At 36.3% G+C, this 14,469-nt stretch overlaps 1 protein-coding gene across 1 annotated transcript in view; it reads left to right on the top strand.

The window, feature by feature from the left end:
- The window catches only part of MYOM1 (myomesin 1), a 136,835-nt gene that overhangs the window by 74,002 nt on the left and 48,364 nt on the right, over positions 1-14,469 (top strand). The window contains exons 17-20 of the mRNA XM_006920115.3: positions 3,945-4,066; positions 5,250-5,537; positions 7,476-7,672; positions 12,523-12,649. Coding sequence (XP_006920177.2) covers positions 3,945-4,066; positions 5,250-5,537; positions 7,476-7,672; positions 12,523-12,649 — 734 coding nt within the window. The remainder of the gene's footprint in view (positions 1-3,944; positions 4,067-5,249; positions 5,538-7,475; positions 7,673-12,522; positions 12,650-14,469) is intronic.

Raw genomic sequence — 14,469 nt, 5'->3', positions numbered from 1 at the left:
TGTTCTCTGACCGCCATGTGCTTGAAATATCATTTTCTACCCTTTCACTTTGAGTCTATATTTGTCTTTGGAACTGAGATATGTCTCCTTGAGGCAGCATATGGTTGGGTTTTGTTTTTTGATCCAATCTACAACTTTGCCCCTTTTTATTGGTGAGTTCAGTTCATTTACATTTAGGGTGATTATTGAAATATGAGGCCTTCCTATAGCCATTTTATCTTTTGCTTCTAGTAGCTCAGTGTTTCCATTGCTTTCTTGTCCTTGTGTTTATGTATTTATTTATTTATTTATTTTGGTTCGGTTTTGTGAATTTTCCCTCTGGTCCTTCTTGTTTTATGTCGTATACTTCAGTTCTGAATCTTTGGTATGTGGTTACCATTATGAATATGTAGAGGATAGTTATATGTATATAAAGTAGTCCATTTTCTTCTACGTGTGCCTTATCTTCATTCCTCTTTGAGAATTTGGATCTTTGAATCTGCCTCTTTTCTGTTATTGTTGTCTCATTTTGTCCCTATGTATGCTGAATGTTCATTACTATTTTACAATAGCAAATCTCTTCTTATTGTTCAATCTTATAATGCCCTGTTGTTAATAAGGATTACACTCCTCAGCTACTAACTGCCTCCTAGTCACCTTACTGATAGTTATGTATGTTTTTTGTTGTTTGTTTTAGATGAGCTGACCCCTTTCAGTATTTCCTGTAGTGTAGGACTTGTAGTGGAGAATTTCCTCAATTTTTGTATGTCTGGAAATGTCTTTATTTCTCCTTCATATCTAGAGGAGAGCTTTGCTAGATACATCATTCTTGGCTGGTAGTTCCTTTCATTTAGTAATTTGAATATTTGCTTCCACTCTTTTCTGGCTCATAAGGTTTGTGCTGAGAAGTCTGACGATAATCTAATGGGTTTTCCTTTATAGGTTTCCATCTTCTTTTCCCTGGCTGCCCTGAGAATTCTTTCTTTGTCATTGATTTTTTTATAATTTTGATACAATATGTCTTGGAAAAGGCCTTTTTGAGTTGAAATAATTGTGTGTGCTTTGTTGACTTCTTGAACTCCAAGCCCCGTCTCATTCTTTAGATTTGGGAAATTCTCGTCAACTATTTGTCCGAAAATGCTTTCTAATCCCTGCTCTTTTCCTCTCCTACGAGAATACCCATTATTCTTATGTTTCCATACCTAGTTCTTGTATTTCTCTTTCATTATTTTTCATTCTTTGGTTTCTCTCTTCTTCCTTCTTATTTCTAGATTTCTGTCTTTGATATCACTGATCCTTTCCTCAATTTTGTAGACTCTGTTTCCCAAGCTTACTATTTTATTTTTCATCTCTTTTAATGTGTTCTTCATCTCCAGAAGTTCTATTGGTTATTTTTAAGGATTTCAGTCTCCTTACTAAAAACTCGTTCTGCTGATCTAGTTGTTTTTTTCAATTCCTGGAATTGTTGATATGAATTATTTTGGATCTCATTGAGTTTTTTTCAGAAGTACCATCCTGAATTCTCTGTCATTTAAGTCACATATTTCTACGCCTGAAAGCTTATTTTCTGGAGATTTTTCTCTTTCTGAGATGCTTGTCACCTTGGTTGTTCATGGTGTTTAATGGACTATTTCTCTGTCTGGGCATTAATAGAAGTGTATTCTGCCTTTTTTTTTTTTTTTTTTCCAGAAAGATTTATTTTATAAAGGTCTCTCTTTAGCCTGTCACTAAAAAGGTGTTTTTTCTTTTGGCTTCCAGTAGGTGGCATCTAAGCCTCTCGGATCCTTGCTTTATGTAAAGTCTTAATAATGCCTTTTTTCCTTATAAAATATTCAATCAAGTTTGCTACCCTCAGTCTCAGTCCCTGTCAGTGTTAGCAATAGTGTCGGTATTGCTTTCCGAGATTCCCCTGGGGATCAGCGGTGTTCGATCTTGGAGGATATGGAAGGTGGTGCCCTTTGGGCTGGGGGATGGGGTCTGCAGCTCAGCCTCACATTTGCAACCACAGCTGGTAATAATAAACTCTTGATTCTCTCCCGTCCTCACTTCTCTGCTTTCTGCCCTGATCCTTGGGCACTGCAGCTGCGTGTAGCTCACAGCTCCCTCAATCAGGGTTGTTCAGGGAACAAGCGGCACCTTCTCCCCTGCCCCTCCTCCTGCAGGGATCCCCGGCTGCGAGAGGCAGTTTCTTCATTACTCCCAGTCTCCCTGCTGACTCCCGTGGTTCTGACCTGTGGTAGCTCTTATTCATAGATCCCACACTTAGACGTGCTGGTGTGCGGGTTGGGGGGTGTTTGTTGATGTTGAGTTTTAGATGTTCAGCTTATTGTTGTTTCAAGGGCAGAGATCTAGGGGTATCTCTCCACTGTGTTTCTGACATTACTCTCCTGTTTTGGTCTATAATAGCCAATGTCATATTAGATTCCAAGGATCCAGTAGGCTACAGCTACCATAAATTACCCAGGCATTTTAAATGAACAGAAAAAAATTATAGTGTTACAAATTCTGAACATCAACATGCTTAAACTCAATGCTAAGGAGACATAAATAACTCCAAATCAAGAACACTTAGAATACTTTGCCATCTCTTTATTTGTAATGTAAGGAAGTTTGTTTTTTCTTGCCCCCAAATATTTTATCAACCAGCTTTGCAAGTTGATCATAAATTCTGGCCTGCACCCTGTACTCTGAGCCTCCTTTGATTTAATATCAATCTGAAAAGAGAATTTCCCCCACCTCCCAAATTGTCAGACTGTCTTGTTCGGCAGCTCCTGGCATGGCTGCTTCTAAGTCCAAGAATTCCCATAGAATGAGTTGTTTTTGTTTTTGCAGAACATGAGAATAGAGACAAACCAATTAATCGGAGAAGGAGATATGTTTTCGAGGAGATTCATTTGACCTGTTGGTTCATTTCACTTTTACTTTGAGTTCTCAGCTTTTACTTGGGACTCTTCAGAAACATTCATGAAGGGTAGGCAAAGTCTGCCTTTCCACAAACAGATGAGAGCTTCTCAAAAATATTTTATTTATCATTGTATCCACAATACTAACTCAGTGTCTGGAACACTGAAGTGCTCAATAAATATTTGCTGAACTGAGCTGACCTAAGGATTGGCCTAAATTTAGGATTGGCCTAAATTATGGCTGCTTTTAAAAAATATTTCAACATGCTAATAGTAATAGAGACATTAGCAGACCTGCTATTTTCTAGGGTTACAATCCTTAGAATGGTTTAAAATGTTAGTGATTCATGAAACAGCTTTTTATAACCATAATTGCTATTAAAGAGTGAGGTCGTTTTGTGTGAAACTGCTCATAAATTCACACTTCATTATTGTATCCTTATATATAAATGGTAGTTCTGGAGTCAATTTTTCACATTATTTTCAGATTCAAATGCAATTTCTCGAGTAATTGTACCTTTCCAGGCATGCAGGGAGGCAGTGACAAGGCCTCTGTGACAAGGAGCAACCAATGCCTTATGGCCATAAGTATACACCTGAAATAGCCATTAATAATATTATTAATACCACTTATTATTTATTAAATGCCTCCTATATGTAGGACCTGTAATAGGTATTTTGAATACTTTATGACCAGGCTTTACACAAAAGTTGTTATGTAAGCATTATTAGCCCCATTTTACTTATGAGCACACAGATGCTCAGAAAGGTTAAGGTAATTATTCAGTGGAAAACCAGGATTCCTCACTGTTTTACAGAATGAGTTTAGTTGCCTCTTGTCTAAAGCACATATGTTACCTGGATCTCCCTACGTCTTTTTCTTCCTTTTAAAAAACTGAGCCTATACCAATTCAGGCCAGACCACTCTGAATGCGCCTGATCTCATCTGATCTCAATAAAAAACTGATTGTTTTTATAAAGCCAGATCATTCAGTTAAGCTAACAATCATCTTCTCTAATTTTTCTCCTGGAAAGTTTTTTTTAATCTTTCTTTCCTTTTAGATTTACTTGCCATGGGTTGGCAACTGGTCAGAGTTATATTTTCCGGGTCAGAGCAGTTAATGCAGCTGGACTTAGTGAATATTCACAAGATTCAGAAGCGATTGAAGTAAAAGCTGCTATTGGTAAGTTCCTTATGCATAACTTTGTAGAGGAAAATATGATTTTTTCTAAGTTATAAAAGAAGGTACCATCCTCTCCAGAAATTGTTTAAAGCTTCTAATATTGCTTGATGATTCCATCCTCAGATGATCATTTTCTCTGACTCCAGGTGACATCTAACCTTCCATAGCTGTCATTTTACAGATCTTCCTCACTTATCCAGATTCTGTGCATTTATAGCATTTTCATCTTCACGAGTCCAAGTTTCCTCAAATACGTTCCATTGTGTGAAACTCCATTCTAACTTCGTGCTCATCAAGGGAATGTGAAGGGCCATTCAATTCCATGAAGTGGTATATCACCCATAACACAGATCATCTTGTACCTAAAAGCCATTTCATTTGCAGCAGAGCCTGGCTTATTTTCACTAACAGCACATTAACATGCTTTTTACAAATTCCTCTAAAATTCCTGTAAAAACACATGTGTTTGCTTAATATGTTTTATCTCTGCTTGCAGAGTAACTAACAAAATAAAACCAGTAATAATTATATGTATGTACATAATGTACCTCCCAATCTTAGCTAATGTGGGGAAGAGACCGAAGAAGTTCTGAGCAATAAAAAATGAAATCTGTCACGTAGTAGTACACATTTAAACAGAAAGATCATTTAATATCAATTGTCTTCAGTTAGCATCCCATGTTACTTTTTAACATTCCTTGTAATATGAACAATAGGGAACATGTTGCTTTGAGTTTGGGAGGTACAGACCATTAATATTTTAATAATGTTTATAACTCTGTTAAAAATCAGAATCTTTGATGTTCTGTCTTTTGTGTACTTTGGAACTTTTTTCTTCCATTCTGTTGAATAATAGGGCTTATATCTTTCAAGAAATGTCTGAGTTTTGCCTTTTCTTGTATATACTTGGGTTCATTAAATCAAAGTAGTTCCCGTTCTGTCTGTGATTTTTTGTCCTCATTTCTTCTTTTTCCAGAATGTGGAGAAGTTGAAATGTTTCCTTGATGTAAATTATGTGAAACTTATGCTCTCCATATTTCTTATAAATCTAAATGATTTCCTTTAAACTAAGATTGCTTTCATTCTGTTTGTGGTCCTAATGTTTTCCTCTTTGTTCTATTAAGTAAGCAATTTACACTGTGTCTCGGCTTAAAGTGTTTCTGTTGTTATCTGGCGATTATAGGGGGAGGAGTGTCTCAAGATGTGTGGCCTGAACTGAATGATGCACCTGGTGGACTAACAGACTCCAGGGGAGGCATGCATGAAACCTCCCAGCCAACTATTAAGAAAGATGCTTTACTTGATAGCAAACTTAACAAACCTTCACTACCCAGTAGCTCTCACAACCTGGGCCAAACAGAAGTGAGTAAAGTAAGTGAAACAGTTCAGGAAGAGCTTATCCCACCACCACAGAAAGCACCTCTTAAGGGGAAAAGTAAGTCTGACCCCCTGAAAAAGAAGAAGGATCTAGGTGAGAGTCGAAAGAGTAAAACCGTTCCATCTGTCTCCATCAGTGTCTTCACCTCTCATTGTCTAGATCACATTCTTCCATCTGTGTTCACTTTCATCTATGTTTATTCTTAATTTTATGTGTTTTCAGCTATTTATTTGCAATAATTTTGTCTAATGAGTTGTAAAAGTAATTTTATATAGGTTTGTCTTTTATACATAATTCACTGTGCTTAATGACAATAGCATATTTAAAGTAATTTGGTTATAGAGTTCTTTTTGTTTTCTCAGGCAGACACACCATTGGTCTCATTTTGCTAAAGTTTTTAGAGATGGAAGCAGGAAGGGTTTTGATTCTCATAGTCTATGCGAGATCCTTTGGAATATTCATATTCAGTATGTGTACAGGAAAAATATTTCACAAAGACATTTTATCAGGATCATAGTTATTAGCTTCTGCTGTTCATCTTCAGGTTTTCAAATTACCCTTCACATTTAATTCGAATAAATATAAGTAATATTATCTTTTGAGTTGCCATGAAAAGTTTAACAGAGTATTATAATCACAAATAGCTATATTCTATGATATATGATTCACATTCCCAGAACTGATTTATTTAAGACTACTTCTTAGTAGTCTTAAAGAATTTTCTGATTAGGAGATTTGGTACTCGTGTCTTATATATTCTAGGAAACAATGTTATTCTTAACAAGTAAAAATGAAATGATAAGCATATACCGGTAAATTAAAACATGGCTCTTATCCGCCCCCAACTCTGTCACTGTCTCTATTTTTTTTGACACCTTCATTTATCCTTTCAACTAGTATGAGATGGGATATTCATATCCAACATTGCTCTGAAATGGGGAGAAAGAGAGAGACACACACAAAGAGAGAGAGAGAGAGAGAGAGAGAGAGAGAGAGAGAGAGAGAGAGAATGTGTTTTTTGAATGTAAAGAATGAAGGAGGTTGATGGAGTGGGGAGAGAGAAACAAATATATTTGATTTTTAAAATATTCTGAGAATCCTTTTAAATAAAAAATGAGATGATTCTTTTATCTTTGGTAATCCAAATAAATATTCAGAAAATTCTTTTTAACGTTATCGCATATCTAGATAGATTTCTCCCCACCAGCCCACCCTCTCATCTGTTACTGAAAACTGTAATTTCAGTAGCTGAGTGAAAGGTTGATCAGCAAAGCCATGTAAATGAAGGAAAACTTTTAAAACATCCTCTAAATATTTTTCTGGCTAACGCTAATAAACATGGTGACAACTACGTAGTATTTTGTGCTATATGAATAATATTCCAACATCGCATTAAAAATAATGTGACTAAAAGTATTATATTCTAAAAATCACAGACTGTGATTGTTGTTGTTGTTGTTGTTTTTAATTTTTAAGGTGGCATTTAGCTGAACTTTAGAATAAGATTTTTCCTGTGTGTAGACAAAAACTGTATAGTTTATAAGGTCTCACAAGGATACATATGCCTAAATGGTAAAATGCTATTTGGAAATGTATGAAAATTCTCAGTAAACTAATTGAAGCAGAAACTGATATACATATTCCATTTTCCTCAAGGAGCAAATAGAAACAAAATGACATAAAGAAAAAAATACATATATTTTGGGGAAATATTTCTTTTTTTATGGGAAACAGAATCATTTTGCAGGATATTGCACCATTTCACTGTTAGTATTTCAAAACTTATTCCTCCCTGAAAGTGAGAGCCAGGTTCTTTTTATCTTTGGAATAATAATTGCAGTGCACTTTTTGCTGTGTGTCAATTTTTTTCTCATACACCAAATCAGATGCCAAATATACTGATCAGTGTCACATTTCCGTTTTATGCTGCAAGACCTAGGGCCCTCATGCATGCACCAGTGAAACAAGTGCAATGTACGTAGAACGATAGTTGCATTTCTGTCTACTCATGAGCTATTCATATTGCAACAGCGGCACCATCTCCACCCTATGATATCACTTGTCTTGAAAGTTTTCGTGACTCAATGGTTCTTGGATGGAAGCAGCCAGATAAGAGTGGAGGTGCTGAAATTACTGGCTATTATGTGAACTATCGGGAGGTAATTGATGGGGTACCGGGAAGATGGAGAGAAGCAAACATCAAAGCCGTCAGTGATGAGGCATATAAGGTAAGCACGTGACCTTCTGTAGTGTGGAGTGTCATACATATGATGGCATGCTCACATGCACATGCCCAGCACCTTGTGAATGATTCATGTCATTTCTCCAATGTCCATTTCCTGCAATGACATGACTTTTGTAAAAAAAAATATACAAAAATAAATAGAAGTAGTTTGGCTGACCAGACAGGATGTATATTTTCTGATTCATACATATAAAAATAATTTCTTAGATTATTCAGTATGAAATGTATTTTTATTGTGAAAAATAGTGTTTCTTACAAAAATTAACTTATAAAATATCTGTACCAAATACGCCACTAGCTTCAAGAGTCCCAGAATCCAAATGACTCTGGATTTTTAACTTTCGGCATCCAAATCACAAAGAATAAAGGGACTAAGGTCTCATGGCCAGACTGAGCTTGCCACCTGTGAAATGTTCCCTGTTATAGTGGCTCTGATGGCTACAAAGGGGCACTTCACATGGGTCTACCCACAGTTTCCCTTCTACACATGGGCCTCCACATCTTGGCCCACCTCTGAGCACCGGACAGGTTTCACAGTTGCCACAGCCGATGGCACCTCTCTTTAGAGCATCATAAGCTAGACCCAGGTCACCACCGCCCAACACTCACAGGACCCCATGCCATAAGAAAGAGAGCAGGTCAAGGCCTAGGGAAAGGCACTTTCCCCAACTCAATGCCACACTTTTTTGACTGAACATTTAGAATTTATGAAATATCGCATACATGCTGAGAATACATAAAACACAACTTTTTAAAAAGATTTTTCCATGTTGGTACACGTAGCTATGACTTCAATACTGTAAGGTATTCTATTATATGATCATCTCACAATGTACTTGTCCATTCAATTATTAACTTATATTTGGGCATTTTTGCACTTTATCTATATAAAATAATGCAGCTATGAACATTTTTTTGTAAGATACCTCGGTTTATTGCGCTCTACTTTACTGCGCTTCACAGATGTTGGGTTTTTTTACAAATTGAAGGCAAGATCCTCTACCAGCAAAAAAGATTACAACTCACTTTATTGTGATACTTGTTTTATTGCTGTGGTCTGAAACAGAACTCAAAATATTTCCGAGGTGTGCCTGTACATGTCTGCTAGCACAAGTGTGCACTAGCTTCTCTAAGTTATTACCTAAAAGAATTGCTGGGCCAAAGAGCCTTTTTTCTCTTTAAATTTACTAGATAAATTCTCTGCTGTTTTTCTAAAGAGTTTGAGAATTTCCATTGTTTTACATCCTTCCAACACTTGATATATTCACACATTTTCAGTTTTGACAATCAGGGTGTCAAATGAGTCTGAACATCTTTTCCTCTGCATATAGTCCATTTGGGAATCCTTTATAACATGCCTGTTCAAAGTTTGTACTCATTTTTCTAAGGTTTTCTTATTGACTTGTGAAGTTCTTTATATATTTTAAGTATAAATTCTTGATGGCTATGTAAGTTGCATATATCTTCTCCCGCTCAGTCGCTAGTCTTTTCATCTCCTTATGGTGAACTACACTAATTTTAATGTCAAATTTATTGTAGTTATATTCACCAACATTTGCTTTGTCATTAGTGATTTCTGCATAGTTTTTTTTTTTTTTCTCTAAAGAAATATATTTTAGTTCAGGGATCCTGAAAGCCATAGTCCCAGCTGTGTGACCTGGGGCCAGTCAGTTAACCTCAGGGTATCATCTTTTTCCTTTGTAAGATGGTCTCAAAAGTCCTTACAGCCTGACAATAATAATATTTTTATTTTAAAAAAAGATGCCTTTTCTATGCCAGGGTCATGGAGATGTTGCACTAGATTATATTCTAAAAGCTTTACAGTTTGCCATTTAAGTCATTTATTCACCTGTAAATGTGTACGATGTGAAGTAAGGGTCAAAATTCATTTCCCCTCCTATGGATATCCAGTTGTCTCAGCATCATCTATTGAAAAGTTTGTCCTTTTCTACTATTCTGCTAGGCTATCTGTATCATATATCAAGTTTCCTTCTACACATGTGTCTGTTTCTCTATTTTGTTCTACTCTGTTCTGCTCTCTCTTCAGTTCCACTGGTCTATTTGTCTACCACTGGGCCAGTATCACACTCATTTAATTATTATAGCTTTATTGTACTTTTGATAACTGGTAGATTAAGTTGTTTTTTTTTTTTATTTATCAGCTTATTTTTCCTCTTCTAGGGCTAATAGCCCTCTGTACTTTGATATAAATTGTGGAGTTAGGTTACCAAATTCTTCAAAAAACAGGACAAGAAAAAAACACAACAATAAACAAGATTAAAAATGAAAACATGTTAGAATTCTGATTGGGATTGCATTGAATTTATAAATAAACTAAGGAATAATTGACATCTTTCAAATATGGAGTCTTTTAATTCATGAATATGATATTTCCATTTATTTTGATCTTCTTTAAAGTCTCAAAAAAGGTTTATAATTTTCTACAAAGCCTTGTTCATTATTTGTTATTTATTTATAGATTCTACATATTTTCAGTGTTATTTTAAATAGTATATTTTTATATTATTTTGTTGTTGCTAGAACAGAGAAATGTAACTAAATTCTGACATACTGAGTTTGTACATCATTGTACCAACCTCTCAGTTTGCACGGGACTCTCTTAGTTTTAATACAAAAAAGACTTGTGTCCTTGGAAACCCTGTACTCCCAGGAAAACTGAAATGGTTGGTCACACTAATAGGACCCCAGTGCAATCCTGAAACCTAAATAAAGTACTTTTAGATCCAAGTTCTCTACATCATGGTTTCCCCATAGTTAAAAAGAGTTTTTCTTCTTAAAGGGAATGTGCATGTGTGTGTTTAATCAAAAAGGATGTTTATAACATTCTGTTATTACAGCACATAGCCATTATATTCTACTTATACCCTAAATAACTGGCAGATAAGCCCTTTCGTGGATGAACTTATGACTTCATAATCAGATCAGATATAGATTGGATCATGGATATATATTTGTCTTGGCTTAATTCATACAATAGGTCAGCTTTGCTAACTCAGCTGTTTCCATCAGTACCTCCATTTATTAAGCATTTTTAATGTTCAAATGATTGTTTATAGCACATAGATTTTTTCACACTAATATATTTCATCATTTCTATTTTGCAAATGTTTTCACATTCATAATTTTATTATATATATTTACCCTCACAACAACACAATTCCTACTGAGGGATATAGAAAATATTAGGTCACCCAGTGAAGAGCAGGAACATTACAAAGATTTGAATATTTTGATTCCTAGCCTAGAATTCATTTAACTTTCATCAGTACTTGCATTACTTTTCTATTGCTATATAGTAAATTACCATAAATCTCATGGCTTAAAACAATTCATGTTTGTTATATCAGTTTCCATGGGTCAGGAGTTTGGCATAGCTTAGCTGGGTCCTCTGCTCAGGGTCTCACAAGGCTGAAATCTATGTGTCAGTTGGGCTACATTCTCACCTGGAGCTTGAGTTCCTCTTCCAAGCTCATTCAGGTTGTTGGCAGAATTGAGTTCCTTGCAGCTGTAGGTCTGAGGCTGCCCTTCTCCAAATGTGAGTGGATAAGCAGTTTGCAAAATGGCGTTTGCTTCTTCAAGGCCCTTAGAACAGTGTTTCTCTTCAGGAAGGACCTAAACCTCATTTTAAGAGTTCCTATCTGATTCAGTCAGTCCTTTGGAAAAACTCACTCTTTCTCCTGTGTGTTTCTCCTTTACTCTTACACTGTCATGCACGGCATTTCTCAACACCAGTTGGGTGTCTCACAATTTAACTCAATTCTGACACTACCCAGAGATAGAATCAGATCCCACAGGTTAAGGGCTCAGTCCCACAAGAGTGCCTTCCCCGCAACTTGAGATGCCAGTGCCAAGTCCACGTTGTCACCTGAGCTTCTGATCTGACCAACTGGCTATAAATCAGAGGTTCCCATAACCTTCTCCTTGGGTTCAACTAATTTTCTAGAGCAACTCAGAACTCAGGGAAACATTTTGCTTACTAGATTACCAGTTTATTATAAAAGGATATAACTCAGGAACAGCTAGGTGAAAGATACAGAGGGCAAGGTACGTGGGAAGGGCCCAGAGCTCCCACGCCTTCTCCGAGTATCACTCTCCCAGTACCTCTATGTGTTCCCCAAACTGGAAACTCTCCAAACCCTGTTGCTTCTTAGTTTTTATGGAGACTTCATTACATAGGCATGATTGATTACATCTTTGGCCTTTGGTGATTGAATTCAATCTCTAGCCTCTCTTCTCTCTCCAGAGGTCCCAGTGGTGAGGCCCAAAGTTCCAACTCTCTAATCACATGATTGGTTCCCCTGTAACCAGCCCCCATACTTAGATTACTTAGGGGCATACCTATAAATCCCTTCATTAATATAATGAAAGACACCTTTATCATTCTCATCACTTAGTAAATTCCAAGGTTTTTAGGAGCTCTGTGCCAGGAATGGAGAGAAGACCAAATATATATTTCTTATTATAAAACACAATGTCACAGTCATGCCCACCCAGGATAATCTATCTCCCTTTCGATTAACTCAAAATTAACTGATTAGGGACATTAATTACATCTGAAACATCCCTCCCCCTTTGCCATATGATATAACACAACTATAGGGCTGATATTCCCATACCTTTGCCATGTTCCGTTGGCTAGAAAGAAGTCACATGTTTCACCGACACTCAAGGAAAGGAGATTACAAACGGGTATGACTCATTGAGGATCACCCTAGAGTGTGTCCAACACAGGAGGTAAATAAATAAGTTGTTGAACAATTAGAAAAAACAAACCTGAAACATTCATTCTCTGTAATATTGTCCATGTTGCAGATTAGCAACTTGAAGGAAAATACAGTGTATCAGTTCCAGGTGGCAGCCATGAATATCGCTGGGTTGGGAGCACCCTCAGCAGTAAGCGAGTGCTTTAAATGTGAAGAGTGGACCATTGCTGTTCCAGGTAAACCATGAAAACCATGTCTCAGCACTGAGGCTCAGAGTTTCTTTGAACAGAACCTACAATTTGGAACTAAATTTAAATACTATATAGACAACTTCTAAGGGAAATGAATTTTCTTGGCCCCTCATGTTTACATAAAATATGTTTACAATATTGCTAAGTAATAGATACCAATATAAAACTGGGTATAAACTTCTTATACTTACATTCCAAATAAATCCTGGAGCCCCCAGAGCTCAACCTCTGCATGGAGTACGATTGCACAATTTGAGTGCAATACGATCATTTAAAAAGAATTTCAGTTTTTGCTTGTGCTTCTTAAAGGCTGTTAAAGGACATCCGATTCATATCCCTCAGCAAAATTTCTCAAAAACTTCTTCCTGCACTCCCTAGTTCTCAAGCATTCTCTACCTCTCTAGTCCTTTATATATATATATGCTTTTTCCTAACTCTACATCACAACAAAGATCCTAGAACTGACTGGAAATATTCTCCTTTGGAGGGTGTCATAGGGGGTGGTTGGCTGGGCAGAAAAGAAAATAAGGAAAAGACAGACACATTTACCTACGCTTTTAACTCTTTTACAGCTATAACACTGAACAAATTTAAAAATTGAATATGAACAAATTTACTAAACCATTAAGATTCAAAGTCACAACATTAATGTACTTTGTGGATGGTTTTCTTTTGTTTCCAATTGTACTACCTTCAGACATCTAAATACTTTAGTGCCACAGAATGACTAAGTTTTCTCACCTGGGTTTGGTATTCAACATATATAACAACTGGTATGGCATCACATCAACCATATTAAAACACCCAAGCCACGCTGGGCATCCTGGTTGGTCCCAGCACTGCCCTCTCTTTGAAACCTTAATGCCCCTGGAGAACCATCATTTTGTCTTTACTTAGCAAGTGTCTATCTGTATCACCTCTTTATCAAGTGTATATAAAAAATTACAAGAGAAATCCTAGAGAAATTCAAGTGCTTTCTCAACCGCAGTAAATACAAGAGGCATACATGCTGCTTTTCTTTACACATCCCATTGATATTTTATATTGATTATATGTTAAACTGTTAATATTGTGGACATATTAGGTTAAATAAAATGTATTATTAAAATTTAAAAAAAGAAAGATATAGTTTGTAAAAGAGGTTACAGGATGAGTGCTCTTCACTCAGAGGAGAAATGAATGGGGCATCCTCCACCCCATGACCTCTCATTTCTCAGATCCACCCTTGACTTACTAAGCAGTGTTGGGCAAGCCATAACTTAAGAAAGCTCTTATAGGCAAGAGCATTAAGAATGTCTTGTCATTCCTTATTTTACAGATGAAAAAACTGGCACTCAGGTTAAATGATACCCAGAAGGTCACACATGTAGTAAGTCCAAACCCATTAGGTTTGGAAACTAGGTCTTATTCCTAGACCAGAGATACCAGCAAGCAGAACAAGATTGCTTCTTGATAAAGCAGGGTGGTGCTACCTGTCTGGATGCCTGAGTTCTGAGGATGACACAAGCAAATGGTCATAAAATCCCTTTTCAAAACAGAACATGCCACACCAGTATAAGGTCATTGGTATTTGGATGATGCATATTTGTGACTCTTAAGCTGAAGTAAAGGGCCCAATAAATATTGAGCTATCAATTGAAAAATGCTGGTGTAGCATGATAGAGTCTGTGCTTGTAATTGGCTTTTGGGCCACTGTGAGTCAATGGCCCGATTGATTGGTTGGTTAGGCATCAGTTGTTATTTAAAAAAAAAAAAAAAAAAAAAAAAAAGGGAAAAAAAACAAAAAAAATACATAGCAAAAAAGA

The sequence above is a fragment of the Pteropus alecto genome, unplaced genomic scaffold (assembly GCF_000325575.1).
Source record: "Pteropus alecto unplaced genomic scaffold, ASM32557v1 scaffold146, whole genome shotgun sequence".
In the NCBI taxonomy this organism is placed as follows: domain Eukaryota; kingdom Metazoa; phylum Chordata; class Mammalia; order Chiroptera; family Pteropodidae; genus Pteropus; species Pteropus alecto.
Note: the sequence above shows the minus strand (reverse complement) of the source record. Positions and strands in the feature narration are given on the sequence as shown.